At 43.9% G+C, this 13,940-nt stretch overlaps 5 protein-coding genes across 5 annotated transcripts; 3 read left to right on the top strand and 2 right to left on the bottom strand.

The window, feature by feature from the left end:
• Positions 1-3,076: 3,076 nt before the first annotated feature.
• Positions 3,077-4,029, bottom strand: HO173_001721 (uncharacterized protein; the record flags this gene model as incomplete). The annotated part of the gene is made up of 3 exons (XM_037303658.1): positions 3,077-3,171; positions 3,240-3,326; positions 3,381-4,029. The coding sequence occupies 3 exons, from the start codon at positions 4,027-4,029 to the stop codon at positions 3,077-3,079; spliced, it is 831 nt and encodes a 276-aa protein (XP_037169380.1).
• A 546-nt stretch (positions 4,030-4,575) lies between these two features.
• Positions 4,576-5,424, top strand: HO173_001720 (uncharacterized protein; the record flags this gene model as incomplete). The annotated part of the gene is made up of 3 exons (XM_037303657.1): positions 4,576-4,736; positions 4,867-4,972; positions 5,338-5,424. The coding sequence occupies 3 exons, from the start codon at positions 4,576-4,578 to the stop codon at positions 5,422-5,424; spliced, it is 354 nt and encodes a 117-aa protein (XP_037169379.1).
• A 282-nt stretch (positions 5,425-5,706) lies between these two features.
• HO173_001719 (uncharacterized protein) lies at positions 5,707-7,254 on the bottom strand (the record flags this gene model as incomplete). Its single annotated transcript, XM_037303656.1, has 1 exon — positions 5,707-7,254. One exon carries the CDS (start codon positions 7,252-7,254, stop codon positions 5,707-5,709), a length of 1,548 nt encoding a protein of 515 aa, XP_037169378.1.
• A 2,919-nt stretch (positions 7,255-10,173) lies between these two features.
• HO173_001718 (uncharacterized protein) lies at positions 10,174-12,316 on the top strand (the record flags this gene model as incomplete). Its single annotated transcript, XM_037303655.1, has 2 exons — positions 10,174-11,409; positions 11,486-12,316. 2 exons carry the CDS (start codon positions 10,174-10,176, stop codon positions 12,314-12,316), a joined length of 2,067 nt encoding a protein of 688 aa, XP_037169377.1.
• A 320-nt stretch (positions 12,317-12,636) lies between these two features.
• On the top strand, positions 12,637-13,751 carry HO173_001717 (uncharacterized protein; the record flags this gene model as incomplete). Its single annotated transcript, XM_037303654.1, has 6 exons — positions 12,637-12,696; positions 12,749-12,767; positions 12,822-12,937; positions 13,000-13,089; positions 13,149-13,201; positions 13,274-13,751. The coding sequence occupies 6 exons, from the start codon at positions 12,637-12,639 to the stop codon at positions 13,749-13,751; spliced, it is 816 nt and encodes a 271-aa protein (XP_037169376.1).
• Positions 13,752-13,940: the final 189 nt, after the last annotated feature.

Here is a 13,940-nt window from a genome sequence, read left to right as displayed (position 1 = left end):
AAATTTTTAAGATTTTTTTTTAAATTATAGAATAAAATATAGACTTTTAAATAAAAAAAGAATTTCTAAATTTAGTCTTATAATTATTAAAGCGTAAGAAATTTAAATATTACTTATTAAAGTTTACTCGATAGCTCTAATTAAATTTACTCGATAGCTCTAATTAAAAAAAAATAGTTATAAATTTAATTAATAAATCTTTACTCGTTAAGAAATATATTCTTAGAATTCTTTTATTATAATTAAGATTTTAAACTTTAAAAATTTTTAGTAATAAAATATATCTAATATCGAATATAGTATTTAAGTAGTATAGAATAGTACTCGAAATTAAAAAGTTATAAAATCGACTCGAGATAGTCTCGAATATAAATAGCGTACTCGGTAAATTTAAAATCTCGGGCTAGTTTTTCGAATTATAGATAAAAATAAAGAGTATCGTAATATTATTATATTAGCGCTATTTAAAATTAAACTTAATACGAATTAAATACCTCTAACGACAAAGGATGCTTATATTTCTTACTATGAAATCGCTATATATGTAATCGAGCTAGTTATATATAGTCTAGCAAATAGCTACTTTCATAACGCTAGGTTAAGGAAATATGAAATAAAGCGAGAACTATTATGAGCGTATTCTTAATATATTACTTAGTTCTATAACCTAGTATCTTAATAGAAGGTATTCTCTACTATATTATATCTTCTTTCTATATATATAATTCGATAGTCTTATTATTTTATTCTATCTTATTTATATAATATATCTTTAAATTAATTCTAATAGAAATAGTAACTCGAGAATTAGAGTATCTATAAACGCCTTTCTTATAGTAATAAATAACTACTACTACTATTATATTCACCGTCTATAATAAAATATATACTAGAGCGCGGGCTTCTCAGTAGTGAAAAGCTTATCGAGTATTAATTTTTAACTATTTAATTCTCAGAGAGACCCTCTAAAACTTCTCGAACCCCTTTAAAAACTCTTTAAGAGCTCTTCGAGAGCTTCTATCGAGGGGCTATTAAAGTAAACTCGAAATTTAATTATTTTAATAATATTTAATTAATTTTAAGCTTACTTTAATAGTCTCTCGATAGAAGCTCTCGAAGAGCCCTTAAAGAGCTTCGAAGGATTTAAGGGATTTTAAGGGATCTAACCCTGAGAATCGAGAGAGACGTTATAATTTATTTGATATACTTAAAGAAAGACCCCCTAAAACCCCCCTAACCCTCCGAGAGCTCTTCGAGAGCTCTTCGAGAGCTCTTCGAGGGCTTCTACCGGAGATGCTCTTCTCGTAAGCTCGATAGTTAGATGAATACTATATTAAATTTCATCTACGCTACGTTATTTAAAAGCGTATAAGTAATTCTATAACTCTACGTATTTAGTTTATTATTATATTTTTAATAAAATAAAAGAAATCAAAAAAGGTAGATTTAAGAATTTTAAAGTTCTTTTTCAACTTTCTCTTTTAGACGTACCCGTATATACCCGCGTTTAGATCGAAAATAAGAAAATAAGATATATTTTAGACTGAAAATAGTGAAATTCGATGATCTGATTGATTACTAGCCTCTTAGCGTAGTATTTATTCTTATTTTCAAGTCTTAAGTATTAAGAAAGTAAGCTTTTTAATTATAATATTCTTCTTATAGTATACTACTTCTAATATATATATACGAGTAAAGATCTATAAATTAAATTTATAATTATTTTATTTAATTAAAGCTATCGAGTAAATTTAATAAGTAATTTTTAATAAGCGATTTTTAATAAGCGATTTTTTTTTTTTTTTTTTTTTTTTAATAATTTTATTTTTTTTTTTTTTTTTTTTTTTTTTTTTTTTTTTTTTTTTAAATTAAAATTTTAAAAAATATTTTTTAAAATTTAAAAAAAATTAAAAATTTATTATAAAATTTAATTTTTTTTTTTTTTTTTTTTTTTTTTTTTTTTTTTAAATTTTTTATTTTTTTTTTTTTAATAATTTTTTTTTTTTTTTTTTTTTTTTTTTTTTTTTTTTTTTTTTTTTAAATTAAAAATTTTTTTTTTTTTTTTTTTATTTTTTTTTTTTTTTTTTTTTTTTAAAATAAATATTTTATTTTTTATTAAAAAAAAAAAATTTTATTTTATATAAATTTTATTTTTTTTTTTTTTTTAAAAAATAGGGTGGAGAAAGCGTGGTTTTTTTTTTTTTTTTTTTTTTTAAAGTTGGATATTATTTTTTTTTTTTTATTTTTTTTAAAAAAAAATTTTTTTTTTTTATATCTTCCTTTTTTTTTTTTTTTTAATAATTATTTTCATCTTAATATCTTCTTTAAAAATATATCGAATAATATCTATGTCAGCTAATCCCCGAACTATATCTTTAAGTTTATTCTACCGGGTAATATTGGGGCGAAACTGGATCTTTCGCCTGCTTATGAAAAGCATGCAGGTCTACGAGGCCATGGCAAAGGAATCAGCGGGAAATTTTTCCGTCGGAGATGAGGATTCGATCGCTGATACATGTTTGATGGTACAAAGGGCTCGAGGCTTTGGCATGAGGTTCGAAGAAGCATGGGGTTATCCAACGACTGAACGAATCGTGGAGACATGTGAAGGAATAGATACCTTTCGGCACCAGGGTGCTTCCAAGGCTCTACAAGTCAAAGGGTTCCCCCTAGTGTGGGTGGACAAAGTCGCTGCGAGTTGGATAGGTTTGGAGCCGAGATCAACTAGCAGCCGGAAGAGCAGTCTAGAGACCGAATCATTTAAGTTATTGAGGGACTCCTCGACAGGGTCTAGAAGAGAAATTTCCCCGGGCAATCAAGCGAAAATTGTGGAATCTCGTTTGCAGAGAAGATACCTCGAGGCAAAATTGTCAAGGCTTGATGAACAGTACCAAAGACTGCTCGCCACCCAACTATTCTTTCATGCATACTGCAGCACAAAATGACACTGGAAGGACACCCCTGTGAAGCAGTGAGCCTGGACTAACATGCCCCCGAGCCTTCAAAAAACCCGAATCGCGCAGAAGCGGCGATCAAGTATGAGCTGTCATCTTTCATGTTTCACTCATTGAACGGCTCACATGGCCATAGTACACATGTACTCGACGATCAGTGCGCGGTCTATGATGCTGCTCTCTGGCAATGCGCCTTGTGATATTTCCAGTCCGCCCTCTGGCAATCAACAGAACAGTACTGCACACTCCTGCAGGTTCCGCACTTCTTGACTGGAGTATCCTTACCGCACATCTCGCAGCCGGACACCAGAGCTGGGAGATCGGCGTTTTCATCTGCCACGGCTTGGCGTGGGCCCCCTTTTGCGGCGATACCTGGCCCATATTAGCATGGAATCACAGTCAACGGATTAACCACCAGCCATTTACCCAGCATAGCCATAATCAGAGCTTGAGAGCCACTCTCGTTGTTCACATCACCAATGTAGGCGATGTGGCCCTGCCCATGCTTCTGCCAAACCGCTGGAGTCTGCGCCGTGTCAACCCTGTCAGGCGGGAAGACAGCAGACTGAACCCGCGAATGATCGGTTGGGACGTAGACCTTGTCGGCAGCGTGAACATTGCCCAAGTGCACAGCTTTCATGCTATATGACTGCTCGAGCGTCTTGAAAGCCTCGTTGCCAAAGACATTTGCGAAAGCAGGATTCAACGCAAAGACTGTGCGGTGATAGTCTCCCCAGTCCCAAGGCAGATTCATACTCCGGCACATGCCGGCAAATTCGGGTCCGGAAACGAAGCTGCTGAACAAACAGGCGAGAATGACTGTGCCGCCAGCTTTGGCATACTCGGAAAGCCTTATTTGGATGGTTGTCCTGTGCTTCTTTCTGGAAAGGCCACCGTCGGTGACAACAATAGCTTCTGAGTGGGCCAGATGCTCCGTAGTCAAGGAACTGGTCTTGATGACTGTGTAGTGCTCCTCAATCTCGGTGCAAAGGCCAGAGTAAAGGTCGTCGAAGATCTCTTTTTCATACGCCTCGCCGAGTTGAAGCAGGAGAATCTGGGGCTTTGTCACCGACATTATTTGCGCTCGTTAATCTTGTTACTACGTATAGACAGTGGTCGAGTAGATACCGAAGGGTAATTCGATCAAGAAGTAGAGGGAAAGAAGAAGAGACGCAGAGAGCTCGCCCGTAACATGAATTAAATTGCACCGAGGCGGAATTTTTGGAGCCGGATAAATCTCCAACAGTCCAAACGTGCGCTCAAAGGATGGTCAGAGAATCCTACAAACAGCCAAGCAGAGTAACCCGCAAATTCGAAGTGCTGTGATCAAGGCCTTCGTTGTTGAGTTATAGAAGTTGGTAGAAAATCATTTTGGTTCCCCATCAGACACAAACAATCCAAAAATAAACTAGCGCCAAAATGTCCTGATCGCCACTGTCATGGCGGAAGAGCACGAGCCATTTTATTAAACATTCATTTCCCCATCCCCAACGTCTTTCCCCACTGATCACAAACACTTAAAAGTTCATACCAACCGAACCCACCCTCTTTCTGCATCCCCAAACCATCTCTATACACCACCGAGCAAGCGACGAACCCAACAAGACTCCAACCCTCCACCATGGCCTCCAAACTCCTCGCCCCTTCCCTGCGCGCTTTCCGCCAAACCTCACCCCTCCCACCTCTCCGCCCCTCCCGACCGTTCCGATCCTCAGCTCGCCTGCAAGACGCGACCGCGACCGCTCTGCCCGTGCGGAAGCCCGTCGGTGCTTTCAGAGGAGGGTGTGTGAACCCCCCGCCCCCCCACGCCCCCATCATCCCTCCCCCATGAATCCTAAATCCTCTCATGGGATTGGCTGTCCGTCTGCAAAAAAAGGACCATGTGGCTGACAGACCGGTTGCGCGGGTGCAGGATGTTCGGCTTCCTGCTCGGGTCCACGCTCGCGGGCGCGGGGACCTATTACTACATCCTGGAGGAGTACAAGGTGTCGAACGAGCTGCTCACGGAGGATATCTATGTCAGTAGGGATTCTATTGATGAGTTGTACGAGCGCGTGGCGGTTTAGACGACGCACGCGTGCTTGTGTTGCTGCGGCCTTTTGAAAGGCTTCGCGTGGCATTGTATTTGCGCTGCATCTTACATACGGGGGTTCAATAGACGATGGTAGACGGCTGTACGATTATGATGGCGTGCATGCATGCGGTGGGCGTTTACGAAACTCCGGGGCGGTGATAATGGGAGAGTTCGAGGGCGCCGGGACTCCTGAAGCATGCATTTGTGGGACTATAGATTGGGGCATGCTCGTCGATAGACTTTCAATGAGATCACCTTTTCTTCACTCTTTCCGGAGACCAGAGGCTGATTTGTCTTGCATTGACGCAGGCTCTTCAAGCGGCGGTGCAGAAGATCCATGCGTATGTCGCGACGCTGGAGGACAAGATGGAGGCGATGGAGAAGAAAAAGAAGTGAAGGTCGTATACCAGGGAACGAAAAATCGGGAACGGGGGCTTCCACCAGCTTCAATGTCGGAATGTCTAAAGCTATGCGTCTCTCGACTCTGCGATTCAAAATGTAATGGCACAGCTGGAGTTCGGGCGTCGGAACATGTCGTCTCATCAGCCTCAGGCATCGTACACATATGTACCAAGACAGTCAAGACAAACTATTTAAAGTCCAATACGCTAAGTGAGATGTGCATTCTAGCCTGTTATGATTGAGCTTCTACATCCATATCAATACACTCATCAATGCCTAAGTTTTTGAGCATTCTTTGGACCACTCGCTTAAAACATTCTCGAGAACCGTCCTCACAACGTTTAGGTCACAATCTGGATCGACTTGCCAGTTGGAGACTGCAATGCGGCTCGCTGGACAATGATCCCACACTGTCCCCGACACATACATCTTGGAGCTCGCGTTGATCCTTTTGACAAGCGTGTCATTCAGAGCTTTATTCTTGGCTTTGAAGAGTACGATGATGAAAATACTCTGATCGATGCTGGCTCTGTTACTGAAGACATCCTTGGGAAGAAGTTCGAAGTCTGTATGATCAAAGAGATGCGCAGCCACCGCTCGTGCGAAGCGGATCTGTCTCTTGAGCATGTCTGCATACCCCTCACGGCCGTAAGCCATGAGAGTCGCGTAAACTGGTAGGCCTCTGAAGCGTCGCGAGTTCTCTATGCCAACGTTCATTGGGGACTGTATCGGGTCTGTGGCCGAGTTTTGGGTGTTCAGATAGGCGGCGTTTGGATTTTGAAAGACTTGCTGAGCAATGCCTGGGTGACGGCAGAAGAAGAAGCCACAATCATAAGGTACGTTCAGAAGCTTATGCCCATCGCCACCGATCGAGTCTGCTAAAGTCAAACCTCGGGCACCTTGCGCTACGGTCTCAAACTCGGGCGGTCCATCCAGAAGTCTTGCGAAAAGCCCAAATGCTCCGTCGACGTGCAGCCAGGCACCATACTCATCACAAAGGTTCCTTAAGGCTTGGACTTCTGCGATACCGTGGGTTGCGAACAGACCCGTGTTGACCTCCCCACACGAGACCACGACAATCGAAGCACTGTTATGATGGCCCGACTTCAGTTGCTGTTCTAATTTCTGCAAATCAAAAGTAACATAGCCATCGGATTTTCCAACATCATGAACGCAAGCGCGGCCTAGTCCCAAAATACTCGAAGCCTTGAACAGAGAGGAATGCGCCATGGTGGTGAGAATTTCGATTTCCTCCACGCCGGCCAAACGACAGGCTTTGAGCAAGCCGAGAGATCCAACGCTCTCTTCTGAGTCAGGCCCCAAACAGCTCTTGATGCGTTCATTGATAATCTGCTCGCGGCCGCAAGCCAGTCCAAGGACATTACTCGCCGTAGCTCCTGTACTGAAAACTCCAGACCACTCTTTCTCATCAAAACGTAGGAGATCCATCAGGAGCCGCAGGGCCTTGTCTTCAACATTACTGGCCACCGTTTGATCCGGCAGGTGGACTGAAGGATTCTGATCGTAGGTTGAGACTAGATTGTCTGCAACTCTAGCTGCTGGCGTGACGCCTCCCACAACGAAGCCATAGTAGTTTGGAGAGAGGCTGGACGCGTTGAGGGCGGGAGCAAGGTCTTGCAAGAGATGATTCGTGGCCTGTTCTATCCCCCGGCCATGCTCTGGGATATTTTGAAGGAGGGCGGACCTTGTGTTTTCAAGTATCGACGATTCTGGCAGTACTGGATTGGACTGCTTTTGTAAAAGCTCCAACGAGTGGGCGTAGGCATTTTCCAAACAGGCAATGTCCTTGTCATCTTCCATCATGGTATAGGCAGTAACCTCTGGTACAAGGCCTGAGACGTGACTTGGGGCTAAGATTTGTACTTGCGAAGATCATAAGGAAAGGGAGGCATACCCCAGTCATACACCTCAGATTGTTCGGAAATTAAACCCTTGCTTTCAAGCAAATTCCAGTAACAATCTCTCACAGAAGATTAAAAATCAACAATTGCCCGACAAACAACAGAATATAAGAAAAAGTCCGCACACTGAGCACATATTGAGTCATCCTATTTCACATTAGTGATCAGGCTTTCTTGAACTTCCTTGTTGTAACTAGGCGGTCCGTACCGGAGTGTTGCATCCGGGGTAGCCGCATAAATATGAAATTTTGTTGGCGTGTCTTGAATAACAAGCCAAGAGTATGCTGTATGAGAGTAGATTCAGATTACGACTTGCCTCAAGACTGCAGTCATAGAATCCACCTCACGTGTTTGACACACAACTGTCCAAAAAGGGTGGCAGTTTGAGGGATTGAAACTTCTTCATTTCACGTTATTTGGGTATCCATTTGGAAGATCTTTTTCGGGAATAATGTTGATCAGCGCAAGAAGTTCTTCGTCGATATTGATTCGGTCTGATTGTTGAAGACGTTTACCATTTCGACTGATACATTTTCTGGCACCTAGCTTGACCAGAGTCGCGGGAGTTGTTTGCAGAAGATCATTGACTCCAATCCGCCCGCGGAAGGCTTGAACCGTGCATCAGAAACGAATTGTCATTTGTATCCTGTTGCAGACTTTTGGCTTTTTATTCCATACGAACCAAAATACTTCTATCTGCCTTTAAGGTATGCAATATATCCCGGAACGTAATAGCTACTATATACAGACTCAGTGATTTGCGAAGATTGAAGAAAATCCATGGATGTATGTACCTGTGAGATCACTTTGATGGGATCATTTTGCGTCTAGTATCTGTCAGTTCGGTCTATGAGTACGACTGTACGCGATTTTGTTTCTCGCGAGTCGCGACACCGTACCTAAAGTGCTTTAGATTTCAACATATGTAAAGTAAGAGACTACTCGTATATACCCGCTACTAGTACCTGGTAATGCACGGTCTAAAATCCGATAAATCCGGGGGGGGATCTTGGGGGATAAGGTACCCTCTACGGAGGTCGGCACTAAAAGTCCTGGACATACCAAGACAAGGGTCCAGGTAGGGCTGAGTGCTTAATATACTTCCAAATTTCATAGATAGCATCATTATTCTTTATTTTAATAAGTACCAGTACTCTATATAATAGCGACGTAGTATATATATATAAAGTATATATATACGAAGTATAAATATGCGAAGTATATATATAATAGTAATATTAATAGAATATAAATAATAGTAATAATTGTACGAGTATTTATTTTTTTCCCCTTTTTGGCTTTGGGGGGGCTCCCCTATCATATCATGTCTTCTTCCTCATACATAGTCGGACTTTTAATCTTCCACCTATACTAATACGCATCTATCTAGTTCTAATATTAATATTAAAGTATTAATTATAGCGTAAAGAAATAGAGGAAAAATATAAAGACTTCTAATATATAAGTCTTATTTATATAGTATAATAAATAGAAATCTTCTTATTATTCTCTATCTTAATTATATTTTATTAATATATTTAATATTTAAAGTATTAATTATAATAATGGAACTCGAATCTAAGTATTTACTAAGTCTTATTAATTATAATTATAAATAAAACGTTATACTACTCGAAAAGATATATTAAGAATTTATAAGAAAGTCGAAAGATAATAACTATATTATTAAAATTATAAATCTATTTAAAAGAGAATTTAGAAGTAAATAGAGTAAATATCGAGATATATTATGAAGATAATACGTTTTAAAAGATAATAATAAGTATAGAAAAGATCGTAGAGAAGATATATACGATTATACGACTTCGCCGAGCGAGCTAATAAGTATATACGCAATTATATAAAGTATTATCGTTAAATAAATATAACTATACAGAAAGTGCCAAGAATACCAAGAGTACCAAGTATTTTAGCGCTGTCCAGGACTTTTAGTGCCGACCTCCGTACCCCCGCTTCGTTACGCGACGTAGGGCTTAAAAAATTCAGGCAGATATAAGCTTATCAATATAACTTCAATTTCAAAAATTCTTGAAATTTTAGAAATCTTATTCTACGTTTATAATCCGAATTCTAAAGTTACAAATTCATCGAGTTTTAGACCGTGCACTACTAGGTAGCGGGTATTACCGGGTATATACGAGTAAGAGTTAGAGTAATCGTGTCTACCCCCATTTGCGCCCTACCCCATTTACGCCCATTTAAAATCCGATAAATCGACATACTGTTATAGATAGCTACCACTACCATGGCGACCACTATTACTTATTTAAATAGCCTACGATTATAGTCTTTCATGATGGCTAATGCTACGGTACTATATTCGCCGTCTATAGGCCTGATATAGTAGACGTTGGAATTATCGGATCTAAATTGGGCGCAAATGTAAATCCGACATAGATAGCTACCACTACCATGGCTACCACTACCATGGCTACCACTATCATAGCTACCACTATTACTTATTTAAATAGCCTACTACCATAGTCTAGCATAATGCATAATCTACGGTACTTGGTCGCTCTAGTAGCCCTAAACCAGTGAATGGATACGGAGGATATGTATAATATAGTAGACGTTGGAATTATCGGATTTAAATGGGCGCAAATGGGGGTAGGGCGCAAACGGGGGTAGACACGAGTACTTGGCGGCGCGGTAACGGCGCGTATGACGAACCTTCCGGGTTGAAAAGGTGAGCTTTGAACTCGAAGTAAGCCTCACCATTAGGCATGTCGCAAGTATCTAGCTTGGGTCTGCGACCTTCATCGGCACTTGCAGCAAAGAGACTGACTCGACCTCAATAATGTCCGACTTTGAAGTAGAAGTCCAGCACGAGGCGCCGCTGCCAAGTCAAATGACCCTTCCAGTCGCCCGAAATGGCAGCGGCGAACCGGGCAACGAGAACATCGGGTTGGAAATACTGGAATTCCCACCGGAAAAACTCAAGAAACGCAGACCTTGGTCCGCTCAAGGTTTTAAGTCAATCCTATCTCCATCTCCATTATTTATCGACTCTCGGCGGGCCTCCAAGGATGACCTCAGCGTTGCATCCGGTCCCGTCACCCCCAAACGACCCAGTGTCGTCCCTCGTGGTCTGAGTCTGCAGATGCCACCCAGAGATATCAGCAGCACAAGTACAGCAAATTTGACCAAGCGCGTCCCCGTCTCGCCCAAACCAGAAACAGCAGCAGCGTCATACCCTTCACCTTCCTCTGTGCTACCCAGGAGATCGCGGGGAATGGACTTTTCAAGAGCTGCGACAAACCTGCATCATTCCACACTGGCCGAGTCGTCTCCAGAATCTTCTCCCATTGTTGGGTCTCGAGGCAGCATGATTCCGCGGAAAGGCCTTTTTAGCCCACCAAGCAACCCTAGTGTTCCAGAATCACCAAATAGCGTACCAAACTCGCTTTGGTCTACGACGGCAACCGCGGAAAAAACCGCGCTGTCAAGTTCTGTGGGAAGTTCTAGTATGATGGAGTACGATTCAGGCAGTACATCCTCAGATGGAGATGAAGTGATGGACAACGGAGAAGACGATGATACTATTCACATGACACCACACATCAATCAGCTCGGAAATGGATTTGGCAATCCCTTCGGCTCAGTCGCATCAAGCCCTGGTGGAGACGGGATCGGTGCATTCTCTCCCGCAGCTACAAAATTGATGAGCTACCAAAGACATCGGGTAAAGTCGCGGAGAAAAAGGATGAGCTCAAGTAGTGCCAGTGGACAAAGCTCCTTGCATAGCCCAGGGCCGTCCTCACCTCCTCTGCTGAGAAGCATTGAGAGCAGTCTGAGCATGAATGGAGGATACTTTCTCGAGGATCCATCAAAGAAAGAGATTATTTCAAGACGAGAAAGCCTCAGTCTCGGCACCAATGACATGCAACTGTCTGATGCGGAGCAAAGTGATGGTGAGGGGCTTTTTCGGATGCATTCACATGAGGAGGTGCCGATCCCAACACCAGTGACACCAACTATGGATGATCGGAGGAATGTCATTCGAAGGGCAGTGACACGAAGGGGGAATATGCTGGTATGTCCGCATCCTGTGATAAACAAAATTATCCGTTCTGTAATGCTTTGTAGTCATATGCTCACACAATGTCTAGCCGAAACCCAAGGGCTTTGCACGCATCCGAGCTGCGCTTCTTGAAGAAGGAGCGCCCATCGACAGTGAGGTCCGCAGAGAAGCCGAAGTGATTCGACAGGTTCGGGAGAGTGATGCCGATAGCGATATTAATCTCCACCCTTCGCAACCAACTACGACAGCGTCGTCGCCAAATCTGACTGCCACAGCCGGTCCACTGGATAGTCTGGAGAACATCTCTGAGGATCCGTCAATGAACGGCGACGATAATTGCAGTCGACGCTCCTCAAGTGCATTCTCACATCAAGCTATCAGGCATTCCGGAGGTTCAACCTTCTGGAATAACTTTGACGAGCGAATGCGAACACCTCCACCGCAGATCATACCGAGAGAGAGCTCTTCAGGAATGAGTGACGACATGAACATGGACACTCCGGTTGGGTCTCTGCAGTCTTCAATCCCACACCAAACAACTGCAAGGCCATCCGTCTCACAGGAGTCGCTGGCATCTACAACCCAGACTACCGTTTTCGAGATGCCGAAAAAAGGCAACAACAAGCGCATGCGGGACGACGATTTCGATCCGAACTACTTCAAACGTCGCGCGGTCTCGCCAGGGTTGAGCCTGCAGAACAGTCCAATTCTTCCCCAGTCGCCTTTACAGCGCGATGGCGGCTGGTGGGGCACCCCGAAGAGCAATCGGGAGGTGCCTAGCGTCCACGTTTCTGGGGACAGGGTGAGCAGTACAGGGAGCAACGGCAGCATGAACGGGCCTGGAGGTCCCTCGAAGCGGGTCGGATTACAGGGTATGACTGACACTCACGACGGCTTGATGAACATGAGCATTGAGTGACCGGTAGACGGTGCATGGCGGCCATTTGCTTTTATATCATTACTAGATACCCCATCGGCGACTCCTTTTTTTTGGAGCATGCAATACAATTCTATTTGCATCAATGATCCAAAAACCGTTCTAGAATTATGGCACTGCTGCGATGTGGCTATCACCAAACTTTGTAGCAATAAATCATCTCGTCGTTTGGTAGTCCGTAAATGTTTTGATCCTGCCCCAAACAGCACATGCGCTCAACAACCACATTCCCTTTTCAACCCGCCTCTAATTCACCCATGCGGCATAAACAACAACAATCCAAATAAATCTCCAGGCTGACGATGGCCTCAAACAACGTCTCAGCGATCTCCGCGTTCATCGAAGGCGCCCCGCCAGGAGAGGTATGCCCTTAGCCTGAGTCCTCCGTCGACGCTATCTGACATACTTCCTCAGCTAGCAGACGTCGTAAACGGTACACCATGACCCTGCGTCCGAACGTTGCGTTTCCCCCGCTCACACCGTCCAGACATCAAAACCCTGACGGAAGACGACTCGACCCTGCTCGAGAAGGCTCGCCCAGCGTTCCAGAAGTACAACGAGGAGCAACTGACCAGCGTCAAGCTGCCCGGTAGTGGGAAGAATGTCAGACAGTCCTACAACCGCGTTGGAAGAACAAGCGGAGTCTGATTGGTGGGAAATTTCAGGTCCTGATCAGCTCGTACAACTCGCTCGGAGACGGGCGATACTACGATGTCGAGAGCCGGAGCTCGTTCGCGTTCGATCCTATCACGCAGGTACGAGCGTGCCGTATAGGAATAGCCCTGGCAGAGGGGAGAGTTGACCGAAAGGGTAGAAAGCGTCGGACGTGCAATCTTACGCTGTCGAGTCGGAACATACAGACCTCATGTACGTCCACGCCCACGCTACAAGTATCACATCTACCCCAAACACTAACCCCCACCCCCTTTCCTTGCGCAGGACCTCCCTCGCCAAAACCCTCGCCACCCACGCCCACGAACACTACCCGTCCTCCACCCACGCCGTCTTCCCCGCCCCCACCGCCTCCCTCGCCGTCCTCCTCGTCTCGAACAAGTACTCCCCCTCCAACTTCTGGAACGGCCGCCTCCGGACGAGCTACCTCTACCACCCGGCCACCGCCGCGCTGACCGGCACCCTCAGGTGCGACGTCCACTACTACGAAGACGGGAACGTGCGCTTGCTCACGACCAAGACGCTTCCGCCTAGCACGGTGGCTGCGTCGGCGGGCGAGATCATGAAGACGATCGCGAAGGTCGAGAAGGGGTGGCAGGAGGAACTGAACCGGCGGTTTGGCAGGTTGAGTGAGGGGGAGTTTAAGAGTCTCAGGAGGCAGTTGCCCGTTACGAGGCAGAAGGTGGAGTGGGAGAAGGTGACGAGTTACCGGGCGGGCAAGGAGATTGGTGGTGGGAGGCGGTAGAGAACGAAAGACAAGAGCATCTGCCATTGAATGAGCTCAAGATTGGTTCTCGTCAGTCATGAGACGCTTAAATGCTACAAAAAAAGGGCTCTGCGGCCCAAATGCCATCCCAATGCAGAATCCGTTTTCGAGAGCCTTCCCGAGTTTTCTTCCAAAACTCTCGCAACTCCTATCGTAACTCAGCCCAAA

Source organism: Letharia columbiana, assembly GCF_014066305.1.
Source record: "Letharia columbiana isolate WasteWater2 chromosome Unknown Sc0000003_s0, whole genome shotgun sequence".
NCBI lineage: Eukaryota > Fungi > Ascomycota > Lecanoromycetes > Lecanorales > Parmeliaceae > Letharia > Letharia columbiana.
Note: the sequence above shows the minus strand (reverse complement) of the source record. Positions and strands in the feature narration are given on the sequence as shown.